We start from the raw sequence: 21,278 nt of genomic DNA, 5'->3' as shown, positions 1-21,278 counted from the left end.
GAACCTCATTTCATAGTTCATCACGCACTCTATCTATCAGATCTAGGCCCTTAAATCTATTTCTCACTTCCATTGTATAAGATATTAAGAAGAGGTAGCAAGAATAAACAGAAGACTGTACAAAAAAGATCTTCACGACCCAGATAATCATGATGGTGTGATCACTCATCTAGTGCCAGACACCCTGGAATGTGAAGTCCAGTGGGCCTTAGAAAGCATCACTACAAACAAAGCTAGTGGAGGTGATGGAATTCCAGGTGAGCTATTTCAAAACCTAAAAGATGAGGCTGTGAAAGTGCTGCACTCAATATGCCGGCAAATTTGGAAAACTCAGCAGTGGCCACAGGACTGGAAAAGGTCAGTTTTCATTCCAATCCCAAAGAAAGGCAATGCCAAAAAATGCTCAGACTACCACACAATTGCACTCATTTCACATGCTAGTAAAGTAATGCTCAAAATTCTCCAAGCCAGGCTTCAGCAATACGTGAACCATGAACTTCCTGATATTCAAGCTGGTTTAGAAAAGGAAGAGGAAACAGAGATCAAATTGCCAACATCTGCTGGATCATGGGAAAAAAAAGATAGTTCCAAAAAACATCTATTTCTGCTTTATTGACTATGCCAAAGCCTTTGACTGTGTGGATCACAATAAACTGTGGAAAGTTCTGAAAGAGATGGGAATACCAGACCACCAGATCTGCCTCTTGAGAAATCTGTATGCAGGTCAGGAAGCAACAGTTAGAACTGGACATGGAACAACAGACTGGTTCCAAATAGGAAAAGGAGTATGTCAAGGCTGTATATTGTCACCCTGCTTATTTAACTTATATGCACAGTACATCTGCATGTAAGATGAGAAACGCTGAACTGGAAGAAACACAAGCTGGAATCAAGATTGCTGGGAGAAATATCAATAAACTCAGATATGCAGATGACACCACCCTTATGGCAGAAAGTGAAGAGGAACTGAAAAGCGTCGATGCAAGTGAAAGTGGAGAGTGAAAAAGTTGGCTTAAAGCTCAACATTCAGAAAACGAAGATCATGGCATCCGGTCCCATCACTTCATGGGAAATAAATGGGGAAACAGTGGAAACAGTGTCAGACTTTATTTTCAGGGGCTCCAAAATCACTGCAGATGGTGACTGCAGCCATGAAATTAAAAGACGCTTACTCCTTGGAAGGAAAGTTATGACCAACCTGGGTAGCATATTCAAAAGCAGAGACATTACTTTGCCAACAAAGGTTCGTCTAGTCAAGGCTATGGTTTTTCCTGTGGTCATGTATGGATGTGAGAGTTGGGCTGTGAAGAAGGCTGAGCGCCAAAGAATTGATGTGTTTGAACTGTGGTGTTGGAGAAGACTCTTGAGAGTCCCTTGGACTGCAAGGAGATCCAACCAGTCCATTCTGAAGGAGATCAGCCCTGGGATTTCTTTGGAAGGAATGATGCTAAAGCTGAAACTCCAGTACTTTGGCCACCTCATGTGAAGAGTTGATTCATTGGAAAAGACTCTGATGCTGGGAGGGATTGTGGGCAGGAGGAGAAGGGGATGACAGAGGATGAGATGGCTGGATGGCATCACTGACTCGATGGATGTGAGTCTGAGTGAACTCCGGGGGTTGGTGATGGACAGGGAGGCCTGGTGTGCTGTGATTCATGGGGTTGAAAGAGTCAGACACGACTGAGCGACTGAACTGAATTGAGTTGAATTGAATGACAAGTTATCCTGTCCTTCTTCTTGTGTAGATGTTCAGTTCAGTTCATTCACTCAGTTGTGTCCGACTCTTAGTGACCCCATGAACCATGGTATATCAGGACTCCCTGTCCATCAACAACTCCCGGAGTTTACCCAAACTCATGTCCATTGAGTCGGTGATGCCATCCAGCCATCTCATCCTCTGTCGTCCCCTTCTCTAACTACTCTCAATCTTTCCCAGCATCAGGGTCTTAGCAAATGAGTCAGCTCTTCGTATCATGTGGCCAAAGTATTGGAGTTTCAGCTTCAAAATCAGTCCTTCCAATGAACACCCAGGACTGATCTCCTTTAGGATGGACTGGATGGATCTCCTTGCAGTCCAAGGGACTCTCAAGAGTCTTCTCCAACACCACAGTTCAAAAGCATCAATTCTTCAGCATTCACCTTTCTTTAAGTCCAACTCTCACATCCACACATGACCACTGGAAAAACCATAGCCTTGACTAGACGGACCTTTGTTGGCAAAGTAATGTCTCTGCTTTTCAATATGCTATCTAGTTTGGTCATAACTTTCCTTCCAAGGAGTAAGGGTCTTTTAATTTCAGGGCTGCAGTCTCCATCTGCAGTGATTTTGGAGCCACCCAGAAAATAAAGTCTGACACTGTTTCCACTGTTTCCCAGTCTATTTGCCATGAAGTGATGGAACCAGATGCCATGATCTTAGTTTTCTGAATGTTGACCTTTAAGCCAAATTTTTCACTCTCTTCTTTCACTTTCATCAAGAGGCTCTTTAGTTCTTCTTCACTCTTTGCCATAAGGTGGTTTCATATGCATATCTGAGATTATTGATATTTCTGCCGGTAATCTTGATTCCAGCTTGTGTTTCTTCCAGCCCACAGTTTCTCATGAGGTACTCTGCATATAAGTTAAAAAAGCAGGGTGACAATACACAGCCTTGACGTACTCCTTTTCCTATTTGGAACCAGTCTGTTGTTCCATGTCCAGTTCTAACTGTTGTTTCCTAATCTGCATACAGGTTTCTCAAGAGGAAGGTCAGGTGGTCTGGGATTCCCATCTCTTTCAGAATTTTCCAGTTTATTGTGATCCACACAGTCAAAGTCTTTGGCATAGTCAATAAAGCAGAAATAGATGTTTTTCTGGAACTCTCTTGCTTTTTCCATGATCCAGCAGATTTTGGCAATTTGATCTCTGGTTCCTGTACCTTTTCTAAAAGCATCTTGAACATCAGGAAGTTCATGGTTCACGTATTGCTGAAGCCTGGCTTGGAGAATTTTGAGCATTACTTTACTAGCATGTGAGATGAGTGCAGTTGTGCAGTAGTGTGAACATTCTTTGGCATTGCCTTTCTTTGGGATTGGAATGAAACCAACCTTTTCCAGTCCTGTGGCCACTGCTGAGTTTTCAAAATTTGTTGGCATATTGGATGTAGTACTTTCACAGCCTCATCTTTTAGGATTTGAAATAGTTCAACTAGAATTCCGTCACCTCCAGTAGCTTGTTCATAGCCATGCTTCCTAATGCCCACTTGACTTCACATTCCAGGATGTCTGGCTCTAGGTGAGTGATCACACCATCGTGATTATCTGGGTTGTGAAGAACTTTTTTGTATGATTCTTCTGTGTTGTGTATTCATGCCACCTTTTCTTAATATCTTCTGCTTCTGTTAATTTCTTAATCTCTTCTTAATTCTTCTGCTTTGTTTGGTCCATACCATTTCTGTCCTTTATTGAGTTCATCTTGCATGAAATGTTCCCTTGGTATCTCTAATTTCTTGAAGAGATCTCTAGTCTTTCCCATTCTGTTGTTTTCCTCTATTTCTTTGCGTTGATTGCTGAGGAAGGCTTTCTTATCTCTCCTTGCTATTCTTTGGAACTCTGCATTCAGATGTTTGTATCTTGCCTTTTCTCCTTGGCTTTTCACTTCTCTTCTTTTCACAGCTATTCACAAGTCCTCCTTAGACTGCCATTTTCCTTTATTGCATGTCTTTTTCTTAGGGATGGTCTTGATCCCTGTCTCCTGTACAATGTCAAGAACCTCTGTCCATAGTTCATCAGGCACTCTATCTAGTGCCTGAAGAACTATGATCTAGTCCCTTGAATCTACTTCTCACTTCCACTGTATAATCACAAGGGATTTGATTTAGGTCATACCTGGATGGTCTAGTTGTTTTCCTCATTTTCTTCAGTTTAAGTCTGAATTTGGCAATAAGGAGTAGATGTTAGCCTTTCATATATCCTCTGGAAAAATGTTTCCTCAAACCCTGGGCTCATTTCATTTTTTAATTGCATTTTTTGTAATTGATTTATTAATACATGAGTTTTGAATATATTTTGGAATATCCAGACTATATATGAGAGGTTAATAAAACCTCTCATCAAACACATATTTATAATTTTTTCCCATTCTATAAAGAAAAATGGGAAATATTTTCACTTTGTTGAAGGCTTCCTTTGCTGTACAGAGGTTTTTAGTTTGAAGTAGGCCAACTTGTCTGTTTTTCATTTTGTTGCTTGTGTTTTAGGTGTCATATCCAAAAAGTCATTTCCAAGACACATGTAAGCCAAACTTTTCTTAAATTTTCTCTCACATCATATTTTTACGCTCAATATTTTTTCAGGCACACTATACTAATGTGTTATTTAAAATCATGGACTCTATACTCAGACTCTCTATATATAAATCTCAAGTTTATGCTATAGCTGTTTTAATATTAGAAAATTTACTTTACCTTTTTTATACCTCACATATATTGTCCTTAAAATGAGAATACTAGATTTATCTCATAGAGCTCTATGTATTGAATCAACTTCCAAAGTAAAGCACTTAGAATAGTTCCTGGAATATAGTAAATATTATATGAGTTAGCTTCTGTTATGTTCCTTTTATATATTTTGGTGCTTCCCTCTGCAATTATTTTTCCCTCTATCTGATGAATATCACTTTTTATTTTTCTTGGTAAAGATTTATTTTGAAAAATTCAGTTTCTCCTTCAGCTTTATTAAGATATAATTGACCTCTTAGATTTTTGTTGAGTAGAAAGAACTTTATTTAATTCATGTCCTTCAAGACAGTCTCACTGTTTAGAATTACAAATTGACCATTATTTCTTTTTTATTGAAATATAATCAACATACAATTTTATGTTAGTTTCAGGTGAACTACATAGTGATTTAACATTTACATGCATTACAAAATGAATACTTCAATGTCTTTCAACAACCTGTTCCCATACAGAGTTAGTAGTGTTATCAACAGTATTGCTTGTGGTGTATGTCTCAACCGTTTATTTATTGTACAACTGGAAGTGTGTACCTCTCAATCCCGTCTACCTGTCTCACTCACCTACCCCACCTCTGGCAACTGTTTTTTTTTAATTTTAATTGGAGATTAATTACTTTACAATATTATATTGGTTTTGTCACACATCATCTGTATCTATGAGTCGGTATCATTTTTTTTTGTTTTGCCTGTTTAGATTCCATATTTAAGTGGGATTGTATGGCATTTTTTTTCTCTGACTTCTTTCACTTAGCATGATATCCTCTAAATCCATCTGTGTTGCTGCAAATTACAAGAGTTCTGTTTTAACCAGTTATATGCATACATACATATATATATATCAGAGTTATATATTAAACTATATATAGTTCTGTTTTTGGATTTTTTTTTTTTTTTTTTTGAGAACATTCTTAACCAAATCCTATGCCATTCAGTTCAAATCCTGGGTGTCACCTCCTCAGAAAGACCTTCTCAGACCACACGTAACTTCTCAGTCATACTGTCTAGATTTACCAATATGTGTGTGTGTGTGTATGTTAAGCTACTTCGGTCGTGTCTAACTCTGCGACCCTGTGGACTGTAGCCTGCCAGACTCCTTTCTTCCTAGGATTCTCCAGGCAAAAATGCTAGAGTAGATTGCCATGCCCTCCTCCAGGGGATCTTCCCAACCCAGGGATTGAACTTGTGTCTCTTACATCTCCAACACTGGCAGGCAGGTTTTTACCACTAGTGCCACCTGGGAATGGCACCCCACTCCAGTACTCTTGCCTGGAAAATCCCATGGATGGAGGAGCCTGGTAGACTGCAGTCTATGGGGTTGCTTAGAGTCGAGCATGACTGAGCAACTTCACTTTCACTTTTCACTTTCATGCATTAGAGAAGGAAATGGCAACCCACTCCAGTGTTCTTGCCTGGAGAATCCCAGGGACGGCAGAGCCTGGTGGGCTGCCGTCTTTGGGGTCGCACAGAGTCAGACACGACTGAAGCAACTTAGCAGCAGCAGCAGCCACCTGAGAAATCTTGTATATATTTGTATATGTACACATACGTATAAACATGTATAACATATGTATAAACATATGTATATGTTTAACATATGTATAAACATATGTAGACATATATATGGTCTCATGTTGCTTAAGTCACATCCAATTATTTGCAAACCCTATGGATTGTAGCCCACCAGGCTCCTCTGTTTACGAGACTCTCCAGGTAAGAACACTGAAATGGATTGCCATTTCCTCCTCCAGGGCATCTTCCCAAACCAGGGATGGAACTCATGTCTTTTATGTTCCTGCATTGGCAGGGAGGTTCTTTACCACAAGCACCACCTGGGAAGCCCTGCACACACACACATATACATATATATCACATGTTGTTTATCTATTCATCTATTTATCGGGACTTAGATTGTTTTCATATCTTTACTGTTGTTAACAATGCTTCAGTAATCATAGGGGGCACATATGTCTCTTCAAATTAGTGTTTTTATTTTCTTCAGATAAACATCCAGAAGTGGAATTTCTGGATGTTATAGTAGTTCTGTTTTTAGTTTTTTGAGAAATTGCCATAATGTTTTCCACAGTGATTATATCAGCTTGCAGTCCCACCAACAGGGCACAAGCATTTCCTTTTTTTCCTTATCATTGCTTGCTATTTGTCGTCTTTTTAATAATAGCCTAACTGACAGATTTGAAGTAATATATCATTGTGGTTTTGATTTAAATTTTCCTGATGATTAGCAATGTTGGATATATTTTCACATGCCTGTTGGTCACCTGTATATATGTTCTTTGGAAAAATGTCTAACTCAAAATGGATTAAAGACTTAAATGTAAAACCTGACATCGTAAATCTCCTAGAAGAAAACATAAGCAATATGATTTTTGACATTGATTTCAGCAATAGTTTTTGACCTGTCTCCTAAATCAAGGACCACAATGCAAAAATAAACAAATGGGACTGCATCAAACTAAAAAACTTTTGCACAGTGAAGGAAACTCAACAAAATGAAAAAATTACCTGCTGAATGGGATAAGATATTTGCAAACAACATATCTATAAAAGTGTTAATATCCAAAATGTAGGGGTCTTCCCTGGTTGGTCAGCAGTAAAGAATCTGCCTGCAGTGCAGGAGACACAGGTTCCACACCTGGTATGGGAAGATCCCCTGGAGAAGGAAATGACAACCCACTCCAGTATTGGTGCCTGGGAAATCTTATGATCAGAGCAGCCTGACAGATTACAGGTCTTGGGGTCACAAACGAGTCAGACACTACTGAGCAACTAAAGTACCACCACCATCCAAAATATATAAATAACTCATTCAACTCAACACCATAAAAACAAACAAGCAAAACAACTAAATTTTTAAAAAATGGGCAGATGACCCAAGTATACATTTTTCCAATGAAGACATTCAGATTGACGGCTCCTTGTTACTGACACAGTATTCTAATGTTTTTTGGATTCCATTGCTGCTGTGGTTGACTCAACTGTTAGTCTGATTTTCCTACTTTTATTATGAAGGCTTCTTTTAATTGCTGGCTCTTTTTTTGTGTTGAGTGTTCAGCATTTTCACTATGATTTGTCTAGGTTTTAATTCTTTTTGCTTTTTTCCCCTACTGTTATAAACTTTAAAACTGATAAATTTCATCAGTTCTGGAAATTTTTAGCAAGTATCTGTTTATTCCCATATTGCTTCATCCTATTATTTCTCTCTTTCTGGAAATTTATTTAGGTATATAAAATATTCTTACAATATACTTCATTCTCTTTACCTTCTTGTCTTATTTTTCCATTAATTTGCCTTTCCTGGCTACATTCTAAATAATTTCTTCATCTCTATTTCTTTTTTTTCTTCTCATAATGCCAATGCCTATATATTTAAAAACAGATCAAATACATTTAATTGATGATTTGTGTCAGAAAAGTCAAATGTCATTTCTTTGCAGGTCAGATTCTGATCTTTATTGCTTCATTTGATTCTCATTTATTGTGATTTGTTTGCCTGTACATGTTGTGAATATCGATTATTAATTTTTCACCAAGAATTTTGTTTTCCTTTCCATTCAATCTCCTGGTTTAAGACTGATTTTTTTCCTTTACTATTCCTAGATAGAGTATCCCTCTGGAGTGATATTTCTCATTCACCTTCACTATAATCTTGAGGGCTTCTCTGGTGGCTCAGACAGTAAAGAATCTGTCTGCAATGCAGAAGATCTGGCTTTGATCACTGCATTGGGAAGATCCCCTGGAGAAGGGAATGACTACACACTTCAGTACTCTTTGCCTAGAGAATTCCATGGACAAAATCCTAGATACAGGGAGTTTCCTATTTGAAGACCCATCTTATGTGGGCCCTAAGCTTTGAGTTTGGTCCCATTCTCCCAGAGAAGCTGTGAACCTCAACCTAATGTTCAGTGAAATTTGATGAATAGTCTCACAGTGAAAGTTAGCTTCATTTTTCAACTTGCTATTTTTAGTTAGTTTTGGTCTTTAATAAGTTATTCCTTTTAAACTAGCTCATTTGAAGCACTTAAAATATTTTATAATCTATTTTACATTATTTTTTAAAGGTTGTGGCTCAGATGGTAAAGATTTGCCTGCAATGTGGGAGACGTGGGTTCGATCCCTGGGTTAGTAAGATTCCCCTGGAGAAGAGAAAGGCTACCCACTCCAGTATTCTTGCCTGGAGAACTCCATGGACAGAGGAGCCTGGCTGGTTGCAGTCCATGGGGTTGCAGAGTCGGACACGACTGAGCAACTAACACCTCACTACTTCCAAAACTACTGAAGGGAAATCTTCTGTTTTGATCCTAACTTAAGACTTGTCAGAATTTTCATGGAAGCTGGGGTCAGACTCAATTAACCACAGTTCCATCTCCATCCTTTCCTTACACCAATCACCAGGCAACAGGAATTACAAAGTATTTCTGACACCAAATTCCTAGTGTGATTGTCATTTATTTTTTTTTCTGGTCCCTGTCTCCATTAAGTATACTATGTCGTATTAATTACTGTTGAGTCATATCTTTCTCTACCCTTGTGTTTTAAATAAAAATAAAATTAAACGTTGGCTTGAAGTCTCAGAAGACTAGTGCTGACCCTTCTTAAAACTTTGCTGTACACTTTTCCACAAGCAGATCAACAGATCTCTAGAATCTGTTGGGATCAAACGAAATTCTTAAATGAGAAAAATAGACCAGAATTGTGATTAGCTACATACTACAGAAAACCATTAAAATATAATACCACCAATATATGTAAACACTATGAGCTCAGTCTTCCATCTACAACCCCTACCACTTTGTCCAGGATACAAAATGTAATTTATAATTCTTGTGATTCACAATGTCATAATTCACTCTGATTATTTTTGAAGTGAGAATTCTGTGTATCCATCTCCTGACTTTGCTGCTTGGTCCTCAAGAGATACATGATAGCAAACATAACAAGACCAACACACATTCTTTTTATTTTTTTCTTGCTAGGTCTTCTGCTCCATTTTATTCTCTATTGTTTTGTGCAGGTGCCCTGGGCTAGAAAAATTCAAGGACATCTAGAATACAACTTCCCATAAAGTTTTGTGTTTTTTTTCATGATTCTTCTCTATGAGTCCCTGGCCTTACTCAACTGTTAAAGGTTATCTTCCAGCAAAACTGCCAGTAGCTTCAGCCTTAGCAAGAATCATTGTTGAGGTGGAGAACAAGTTACACAGAAAAAAAAAGAGAGTTGATCATCTTACTCTTTTCACTAAAATGTACACCCAGCCTGTCAAATGCTAGTTGGAACAGAACCTTACTCAATTTCTGTTGTTCTAACTTGCTAAGTAACTAAAAACTTTTATTGTCCCTTTAGATGAAAATAATTTGTAGCTCTTTAGAAGCTGATGGTTAAGTAAACACACCTCTAGTTTACTCACTGCCACTATGTAAGTTGTATACTTAGAAAGGTTCATTTTGTGTTATCTGTTTGTAGAGGTTGTAGATGTTGATCTAATCAGATAATTCAAAGAAACATATGCAAATCAATGACATATGAGTGAACCAAGAGTGAGAGCATTCAAAAAAAAAAAAGGATAAAACACAAAACAAAACAAAAGCCAATAGTCTTGGACAAACAATAAAATGAGTGACCTAGGACATACTATAAAATAGGTGTGTGTGAGATAACTGTATAAAATGAAACCTCAAGGATGATATCATTAGACAACTTCACATATCCTATACCACTCTAAAGAAATTTAAAAATTATATATAATGCATTACAGAGAAGACTTCTTTGAAAAGGACTTATATAATGTTCAGATAAAATAAATAATTTTTTCACCAGAATATTGAAAAACAGAAAAAAAAATCTCATTCCTATATAATAAGATAGGCCAAAGGATATAGGGCTAAATAGTTAAATGACAAAATTTAATGTGTGTGTGTACGATTTTAAATGATATTTTTACTAACTTAATACCATCCCAATTGTGTTAGATAAGAGGGTTTCTTGAGACTTTGTAGAAATAACTGGGGAATTCTGTAAAAGATGATGTAGCTTGAGAGTCAACCGCAGTTCTGACTTTTACTACTTGTATGATCTTGGGCAAGTTATCTTGATCAATAGGTACTGTCAAGTTAATTAATAGACGCTGTGTAGGTCAAGTCCATGATATGATACCTCATACATAGGGTTTCATACATGGTAGCTGTTGTCAGTATTATGGAAATTTAGGGAATAATAATTTTTCTACTTGTATAAGCTTGTGCCAAATTATTTATTCAGTAGAGGTTCCAGTTTATTCAATAATTATTATTCAAAACTGTAACTGAGTATCTACTAAAACCAACCAGATTCTCTTCTAGATGCTGGGTTTACAAAGATGAATGAGGAAAAAAAGTCTTGCTTTCATTGATATCACATTCCGGTAGGAGAAAAAGATAATTAAAAAGTAAATAAATAAATACAATAACTTTAAGCATTAATGATTGGTAAGAAGGAAAATAAAGTAGGGGCGATGTAAAGAAAGCCAGTGACAGGGCTGACAGGAAGCAAGGGGTGGCTATTTTAAGGGGATCAAGAAAGACCTGAGAACCAGAGTCTTCACTGACTTAAAGCTCTACAGTCTAGAAAGAACTGATGGTGGAGGTGTCCAGGCAAAAGAAACTATGAGGACAAGGCATAAATGAGGAGCAGCAAGAAAGTCAGCCTGGTAGGAATCTAGGATGCCGAAAGGTGAAATCAGAAAGTTAGGCAGAGGCCAACTTGGATTTGACCTTGAATGCTATATGAGGAATTTGGATTTTATTTTAAGAAAAAACCACTGAAACAGGGGAATTATGTAGCTTGATTTATGTTTGAAAATATAATTCTGACTGCTGTGTGAATAACCAGTCAGAGGTCAAACTGAAGGAAACCTTTGCTGTAAAGGAGAGAGATTGGTAGACGTTGATAGAAATCTCTCTCTCAATATCTTCCTCTGTTTATGCACACTCACATACACAGGCCATTAACTAGGCAATTTCCTATATGTGTCTGTAAGAAGAAAAGCTAGCTTGCCTTCACGTGGCAGCATACTGTCACTTGACTTATTTTTATATAACATATGTTTAGCAATCCTATTTCAGATTCCAATTAAAGTGTGATGTTTTTAAATACTTGCCTATGCATTTAACTGCACAATGCATGTATGATTTATGATTTATGACCTAATACTAACACAATGATCTACTTATTTTTACTTCACCTGCAAATATTTACATTAAATTAGGGAAAGATGCAAAAGAACATGTCATTTCATACATTTTATTTTAACATCACAAGTGAAAATAGGTATGTATAATAAACATTGAAATAACCTATTTAAAAAAGTTTCTTTTAAAGAAAATATCCAAATACTCATATGTAACTTATTATTTATGACTCTTCAATCTTGATAAATAACAATTTAATGTACAACTGTCAGTTTCCATTAAGGTATTTCTAAAATATATATCCTAATATGCTTTAGTAACATTTGTTAACTAATTATAATTTAACTTGTCATGTAGTAGGCCCTTAATGTATGTCTGCTTATTTATGTTATTTTATTACCTTGATACAAGTATTTTATTAAAGACATGGTATAAATGTGTTTTCCAGAGAAGCATATACAAACTTATTTCAGATTATTTCATTTATTTTTTATTTTACTTCAGAGACAGAGTGAGAAGAAAGCAAGCAAGCAAAAAGAGACTGTCAGTTAGGCATCTTAAAAAAGAACAGCTTTTGAAGAACTATTATTTTTTTGCATTTAAGCCCTAAAGACCAAGCACTGATGTTTGAAAATTAATACACACACATAGCCACACACACAAACACAGGATATTTTTGTCTTTGAAGAAATTCTAACATAAAATATATTATTTTAGTTATAAAATTCACTATTCTTATTTGAGAACTTAAAAATGTGCCTGGAACATAAGGATTTTTCTATAATGCCATGTTGAAAATGAAAACTGAACCTAAGTGTCATCTATCAGAACTGCCTTCCATGAACCCTTACAACAATAACCTCTATCCTCTGCCCTCTTACTGTCCCTTCACTCTGTTGATTTTCTCAGTGTCAATCACTGTCTGATACTGATTTATTCATCTGTGTGTTCATTTCTGTCCCGTGCAAAAGTAAGACATGTGTCTAAGCTCAATATCTTCTTGAATTTGTGTTGTACACTTCTGCACTATTCCCAGCTCCTGCTGTCCTTACCAATGTATTTCTCTTTTGATGGCTCTGCATCTATGCTACACTCGCATTGCCCTGCTTATTGGCCTCATGTTGTTGTTCAGTTGCTAAGTCATGTTCAATGCTTTGCAACTCCAATGACTGCAGTGCACCAGGCTTCTCTGTCCATGGGATTCTCCAGGCAAGAATACTGGAGTGTGTTGTGATTTCCTTCTCCAGGGAATCTTCCTGACCCAGGGATCAAACCTGCATTAGCTGGTAGATTCTTCAGCACTGAGACACCAGGGAAGCCCTTATTTGCCTCATAGCCCATGGTTAACTTCTGTGTACGTGTGGGGGTGTTGTGTGACCATGTATGCATGCATGTGTATTTTCCCTTTGATGTTTGCAGTGTACAGCGTATAAATGCTCTGAAAATATTTGCATTTTGATGAGGAATAAGACATCAGAGTGAAAGTTGCTCAGTCGTGTCTGACTCTTTGCAACCCCATGGACAATACAGTCCACGGAATTCTTCAGGCCAGAATACAGGAGTGGGTTATCTTTTCCTTCTCCAGAGGATCTTCCCAACCCAGGGATCGAACCCAGGTCTTCTGCATTGCAGGCAGATTCTTTACCAGCTCAGCCACAAGGGAAGCCCTAAGACATCAGAAGAGGTTGTAGATAGAGAAGGAAAATACCCGTTTGCAAGATGTGGACTAAGCTCATCAAAATAAGTTAAGCAAAACTGTATTAATATCTCAGAACTCTCACAATTTGATAAATACCTATTTTGTCATGGATTAATAATTCACTAATTTAAATATGCAGTTTCATAAATCATAATTGTTATTCCAACAACTTTAAGTCTCTATTATGTGTGAAGTGCTGACTTTCTTCTTTGCTTTCTGGTGAAAAGCAATGTATAAATAATGAAAATATTTTAAACTGTAAAAATTAGTGATAAGGTCATTTTGTGCTTCAAACTGTGTTTATTCCTGATATTTACTTGAAAAAAAATGATGAAAAGTATCTTTTTGAAGAGGGTGTCTATGAAACAAGTCTTATAACTCATTAACTTTTTTCTCCATTAGTGATCCCTCACCTTGTGATTAAAGTAGATTTTGAAGGCTTAGATTTTAAAATGTAAATAAGATGAAACTAACATTTCAGTAGAAGACTCACTAATGAGATTTCCCTCTTTGGGTCTGTCTATATTGAATTGACCTAACTAGAGGAAAAATGCTTTTCTATATTTTTAAGTTGTTTCCTGAATGAAAGAGATGACCTGAAATTCTAAGTCTATTGGGAAGAATCAGTTGCAAAGAAGCAGTTGTTATTTAAAATCAACACACTGCACAATTATTTATCAATTTAGTTGCTTTTACCCAAGGACACTGATAACTGACACCTGAAAACTCAGACATTGCTTGTCTATTACAAGAGTTTCTAGTGCACATTTTCAAGTTTTTGAGTATTAAGTTTTATGCTGGAATTTTGTGGTTTCATCTTTATTGTGTGTTTCAGGACAGATAAAGGAAATATTAATGTGCTATACTAGTTATTGTTATAAAAATGGCATTGGACAGAAAGTGTTAAATATTCATGAAAATCCCTATTTCCCTTTGGTTCTGGCTAGCAAAGGATGCTGAGAAAATAACTCACAAAAAGAGGGAACTATAGTACAGTACAGATAATCACAGGAGTTATAAACAAAGGCAGTTGACATTAATAATTAAATGAAAAAAATTCCCTGTGGAGGTTTAGATGAGCTACAGACACAATATGTAAAATCACTTGCTTAACTGATCATTAGTTATGTTCTAGAGTAGAGGAGTATATATTAATGTAACTGGTTCTTCTACCCTATTTTTCTACTCCAGTAATTTGTCTAACATAATAAATATAGCTATTATACATTCCCTGTGAGAAAAAATCATCCCCATTAGAACTTGATGTTTTTATTATCTGTGAGGGAGTATTCAATATAAATAAATGTGATAGGGAAGGTTTATCACTTTTCCAAAGTTTTTGTGTTGTGCATTCATTTTAATGGAAATTTTATTATTATTGTCAATATACAAGTATATATTAATCTGACCTTGGCACTGAAAGTTATTTATCACTCTATTATGAGTTTTTTGGTTTCTATTTGTTGGTCTTTTTGTATGTTTACTTTCTTTTCTGTTTTTGAAAAGTATTATCTGTCTCAACAGGGCATTTTTTAATGAAGAAACATCAGAGCCGCTAAACACACTGGGACACAGGGAATCCTAGTCACCAAGGATGGCTTCCTCTTGGAAACTTATTCTGTTTCTGTCAGTCACTGGGTGTCTTTCAGGTAAAAAAGCCTGCCTTATGTATCAAATAAAAATATAAAGGTCTTCATTAAATACAGCCTTGGGTGTTCATTTAAACTTATATCATGATTCACCCTTTACAACAAAAGAAGATAAAGCAACCCTTAAACTTCTGTTAGCACTGCACATATAATAAGGTACGTAGAAAAATGTCATATAAATGTTAGTAAAATGAGTATCCATCCCATCTTATTGACTTTAATTTACAATCTAAACCATCATTATAAAATATGGGTAGAGACAATTGTGAAAACATGAGAAATAAGTGAATGGTTTCAGACATTCAAAGTTTAAGTGAACACCCTGGCCCATTATGATTATAGTTATTTACAAAAGATATGGAATCCTTAAATACTATATCCTATCAGGTTTTTTCTGTGCAGAATTATCTTTTCTGATGATCTGGTCTCCCTTTCCCCTTGTCAATACCATTCTCCTCTTGAACTGATAAAGTAACTGAGAGAAATGGGGGTGGATTTAGAAGATGAAACAAAACATACTCAGCTAAAGATTGAATTTCAAATAAATAGCAAATAATTACTTTAGTTTAGTATGTTCCATGCAATATGTTATTTTATCCAAAATTGTAATTTTAACTGGTATCCAATGTTTTTATTAATAAATAATAAAATGATGATGCCAGATGGAGGAAGAGTGACAGATTGTAATATAACTCCAAAGTTTTATTTTCATGCACTGACCCAACTTATCCCCCTGCAATAAACTGTCGCTTCAAAGAAGGTATTTTATCTTAGTCATGGAAAGACAAAATCTGTCAGCCTGAGGTGGTGTCCCTGATGGCCTGATGACTAGATTTGCAGCTCATAAGGGAATCTAGGTACTGTTCTTTCCAGTGAAATGAGGCTGAGCTTGGAGGTAAGTTGCTATTCAAATACTATAAATGAAGACAAAAATGTCAAAAACAAAGGCCATTTCTAATTATTACATGAGATTTGATCTTTAATCATCTGCATTTAATATGAAGCATATATATATATTAGTTATATTTAAAACATGAATTCATCTGATGTTTGAATAAAACTGATTAGATACTTGAAATGATACCTTATCAAAGATAATTATTTTCAAAACCTTTCTTTCACCTTCACCTTCTTATTTAAACAAATTATTCTAGAAGTACAGTCCTTATTAATCCTCTTGTTACTTGGCAATATTTATGTTCAGTATTTATTATTCTTTTATTATTATTCTTTACTTTTTTTTCCTGGTTATCTGTTTGAGTATCATATTACAGGACCTATTTTGCATGGTACCTTGATTATTATTACAGATAATGTAGGTTATCAAGGTCATAAGCATATTTTATGTTGATGATGTTATTTGAACCAAGAAAACTGATTTAAAAAATAAGACACAGATTGTGTTTTCTCTTTGTTCTTTTTATTCATTTTTTAATGCATGGAGTATCTTTTCTGTGTTTAAGTAGGAAATATAGAACTCTTACACAACCTTAGATTTAAAAACTGTCTATTGGAGCAATGAAAATTTGACAGCTTTCATAGGGATATACAACTTTATATTAAAAATATACTCATAATTGAAACAATAATAAGATACCATTATACATATGAAAATGGCTAAGATCCAGAAAAAAACAATGCCAGTTGCTCTTGAGGATGAAGAAAACATGAACTTTGTTAATTGCTGGTAGGGAAGCAAAATGGTACAGCCACTTTGGGAGACAGTATGGCAGAATTTACAAACCTAAATAGTTTTACCTCTAACAAAGCAATTGAACTACCAGAGATTTACCTAACTGATTTTAAAATTGATGGCACACAAAATACCCACACACAAAAAGTTTACAGAAACTTTAATAATCATCATCAAAAACTGGAAATAACCAAGATGCCCTTCAATAAGTTAATGAACTGTAGAAATTTTATATAATGCTATATTACTCAGTAATAAAAATAAATGACCTGTCAACTCATGCAAATACATGAATGAATACTATATGCATATTGCTAAGTGAAAGAAACCAGTCTGAATATGTTACACACTGTATGTTTCTTTTATATATATGATCTTTTGAAAGGGAAAGACTATAGAGAGTGCATAGATCAGTGATTTCCAGGGCTTGGGGTCAGACGGTCACTAAATAAGTAAAGGAAGCACAGGCATTTTCAGTTTGGGAAAACTATTCTGTGTGATACTGTAACGGTGGGAAAATAACACACATTTATCAAAACCAATAGTACTTATAACACAAAGGAAACCTTAATGTGCATAATTTTAAAAATATCTCATTGTAGTTTTGATTTGCATTTCTCTAATAATGAGCAATGTTGAGCATCTTTTCATGTGTTTGTTAGCCATCTGTATGTCTTCTTTGGAGAAATGTCTGTTTAGGTCTTCTTCCCACTTCTTTATTGTGTTGCTTATTGTTCTGGTATTAAGTTGTGTGAGCTGCTTGTTTTATTTCGGAAATTAATCCTTTGTCAGTTGTTTCATTTACTATTATTTTCTCCCATCCTGAGGGTTGTCTTTTCACCTTGCTTATAGTTTCCTTTACTGTGCAAAAGCTTTTAAGTTTAATCAGGTCCCACTTCTTTAATTTTGTTTTTATTTCCATTATTCTAGGAGGTGGATCATAGAGGAGCTTGCTTTGATTTATGTCATACACAATGGAATATTACTCAGCCATAAAAAGGAATGACTTTGAGTCAGTTCCAATGAGGTGGATGAACCTAGAACCTATTATGCAAGTGAAGTGAGTCAGAAAGAGAAAGAAAATACCATATTCTAACACATATATATGGAATCTAGAAAAACAGTACTGCAGAATTTATTTATAGGGCAGCAGTGGAGAAACAGACATAGACAGTAGACTAATGGACATGGAGAGAGGGGAGGAGAGGGTGAGATGCATGGAAAGAGTAACATGAAAACTTATATTACCATATGTAAAATAGATAGCCAACAAGAATTCGCTGTATGGCTCAGGAAACTCAAACAGGGGCTCTGTATCAACTTAGAGGGGTGGGATCGGGAGAGAGATGGGAGGGAGGTTCAAAAGGGAGGGGATATACATATACCTATGGCTGATTCATGTTGAGGTTTGATAGAAAATAGCAAAATTCTGTAAATAATTATCCTTCAATAAAAATAAATTAATTAAAAAATAATAATAATTTAGGAGGTTAGATGATCTCAGAATGAAATGCAGAATATAACAAAAATTCTATTACAAATGCATTCCAAATGTATGAAGCAACCTCTACTTAGGGGAGTAGGGGGAAAAAAGAGACTGATCCACATAACTTTCAAACAAACTGTTTTTGAGACTGTACTCTAGTTAAGAATGCTATTTCTCTGTGTTAGCAACTCTAAAAGCTCATACATGGATTTGAACAATTAAGTTAATGAATGATGGATGGTGGGAGCCAATTGTCTCATTGTTGAAGTTAGAGGTCACCAATGAGCAGAGAAGAAGGCTTGAATGATCCAAGTGATAATGGTTTAGAGTTGGGAGACTTCAGTATGAACTCATGCTTAGCTTAATGTAGATACAAATGGTTACATATCACAAGTATTTATAGCAATGCATATATATGGCTATGTATTTATAGCTATATATATATATATATATCTCTCCAATAACTGTCATATTGATGTAAATAAGTGATTGAATAATTGAAATAATAAACAAGATTCCCAGGTAGGTAAATTTCAATAATTTAGGTAGATGCTATGTTCTCAAGGAGCTGGAATGTAACTTGCCCTTCTTTAACTGTGGACTGTACATAGTGAGTTGTTTCCAAAATGTACAGAATGGAAAAGGGGGATTAAAAAAGTAGCTTTACAGTGGAGGAAACTGTTAAGAACTACATCAACCCAGTGATGAGTAAGGCCAGTATCAGAAGAAATAGCATTTACCCTGGATATAATGTAATGAGGATGGCACCTCCTTTCTGTGGTTTTCCTTCTTAAAGCATGTGACTCTAGTCTGACTATGAGAAAAATATCATAAAAATCCCATTTTTTCATTCTATGAAACACTTGAACCATGCTCCTCAATATTTTCAAAGTCATAAAAAACTAGGAATATTGGAGAAACTGTCACAGAAAGGAAGGCTAAGGAGGTGTAATAAATAAGTGAGCCTGGATAGGATTCTGCAAAAGAAAAAAAATACGTAAAAAGCAAGGAGATCTGAATAAAGTATGTATTTCAGTTAAAAATAAAATATCAATACCAGTCTATTATTTGTAACACATGTACACTATTAATATAAGATACTAATAAACAGGAAAACTGGTTATGAATTTATGGGGAAAAAAATGGACTAAGAATTGCATTCTAAATGTTTCATCTAGACAAAATATTGATATGACTAGAACCCAAAATAAGACAGTAGTGAAGGGCATCAACAGGAGATGAGAGATTCAAAATTTTTTGGCAATAAAATATATAGAAGTTGGTAAATGATTAATTTTTTTGTATTAGAATAATTATTTAAGGTTATCTGTTTTTTTATGGAGTAGATGATATTGCCATTTGCTTGGGTACTAATTAAAAAGGGAGTGCAGTTTAGAGTGAGGAAATACTGAACTAAGTAATGCACATGTTGAGCTTCAAGTATCTGTGACAGATTTTTAAGAAAGATGACTGAGCTAAAAGTTAAGTGTGGATGAAACTGAAGCTCTGGGAAGGAAAATAATCACCCAAGGGTTATATAGATAACAATGAGTCTAAGGCAAGGAAATAATTCTGAGAAGTATGCACTAAAGAGGCAAGAGAAGGTGTAGGTTGAAATGGATGGAGGGTGAGTTGGAGGAAACTCTAAAGTGTGATGGCTTTCCAGTGGCTAAGCAGTAAAGAATCCTGCTGCAATGCAGAAAACCACAGGTTTCATGTGTGGGTGGAGAAAATCTGCTGGAGGAGGTCATGGAAACCCACTCCAATAGTCCTGCCTGGAGAATCCAAAGGACAGAGGAGCCTGGCAGGCTACAGTCCATAGGGATGCAGAGAGTCGGACATGACTGAAGCGACTGAACACATATGCACGCTAGGAAAATGATAATGGACCAGATTCAGAGACGGAATGATCAGCAGTGGCAATGCTGTAGGAAGGTTACATCAGATTAGCATTAAAACCGTTTCCTTTTAATGCTAATGAAAGTTATTTTTAACAAAGTAGTGGGGTAATCTCTTATAATAACAAGCTGTGAAATGATTTGTATAGGAGGAAAATTAGATAATTACTATTAACTTTGTTTTCTGAGAGGCTGAACTGAGGAAGAAAAAAGAGGAAAAAAAACGACAGATAACTTGGAAAAGAGAAGTTCAGGAAGGAGTGAATTACATCTGTACATTTGTGGGTGTGTGTTTTAAGACTAGAGAACTGCTGGTTACAGAAATTCAATCCACATAGTATATTAAATATGAATTTATTGTATAGTGCACTAATTAGCTTTGAAAATGTTAGTCGCTCAGTCATGTCCGACTCCTTCCAACCCTATGGACTGCAGCCTGCCAGGCTCCTCTGTCCGTGGAATTCTCCAAACAAGAATACTGGAGTAGGTTGTCATGCCCTTCTCCAGGTTTAACTCCATAGCAAACCACCCTTAAATTTATGAACTTAATGACAACAACAACACAGAAACTTCAGAAATATTCTTTTTCACAGTTCTGAAAGTCAGCTTGATGTTTCTTTTGGTTTGGGCAGGTTCAGCTGATTTCTGTAGTCTCCAAGAGCGTTGCAAGAGTAGAATTGGATGGTGTCATTTGTGGTCTCAGCCATGCTACTGATGATTGGGTCCTAGAAAGGCAGTGTGAATGACCTGCTTATGCATCTGATCATTCAGTCGTCTAGACTATATGACACCATCTAATTTGCAAGCATATTTCAAACCACTGTGTCATGTTTACTAATGCCTCATTGACTGAATCAAATCATGTGGGTCAAGACCAGATTCATGCGGTAGAAAACTAGATTTGATCTCTTGAAGACAGTAGCTGTAAAAGCATACTGTGAACAATATTCAATACCATATCACTAACTATAGGCACTATGCTGAATAGTAGATCTCTAAGAAGTATGCATGTTGTATAATTGAAAGGTTGTACCCTTGGCCCAATACTTCCTGTTTCCCCCACTCTCTCCAGCTCTTGGTTACTACATTCTACTCTGATTCTATAAATTTGACTATTTTAGATTACTCGTATAAGTGGTATTCTTTAAAAATTTGCTAAGAGGATAGATCTTAAG

At 35.8% G+C, this 21,278-nt stretch overlaps 1 protein-coding gene across 1 annotated transcript in view; it reads left to right on the top strand.

Annotated features, from left to right (window-relative positions):
- The window catches only part of CNTN5 (contactin 5), a 1,678,169-nt gene that overhangs the window by 714,451 nt on the left and 942,440 nt on the right, over window positions 1-21,278 (top strand). The window contains exon 4 of the mRNA XM_086338280.1: window positions 14,902-15,026. Coding sequence (XP_086194406.1) covers window positions 14,972-15,026 — 55 coding nt within the window. The 5' untranslated portion in view covers window positions 14,902-14,971. The remainder of the gene's footprint in view (window positions 1-14,901; window positions 15,027-21,278) is intronic.

This window comes from Bos grunniens, chromosome 15 (assembly GCF_055505025.1).
Source record: "Bos grunniens cultivar Pamir isolate PY7600 chromosome 15, Bosgru_T2T1.0, whole genome shotgun sequence".
NCBI classification, from domain to species: domain Eukaryota; kingdom Metazoa; phylum Chordata; class Mammalia; order Artiodactyla; family Bovidae; genus Bos; species Bos grunniens.
This window is presented reverse-complemented; position numbering and strand designations above follow the sequence as displayed.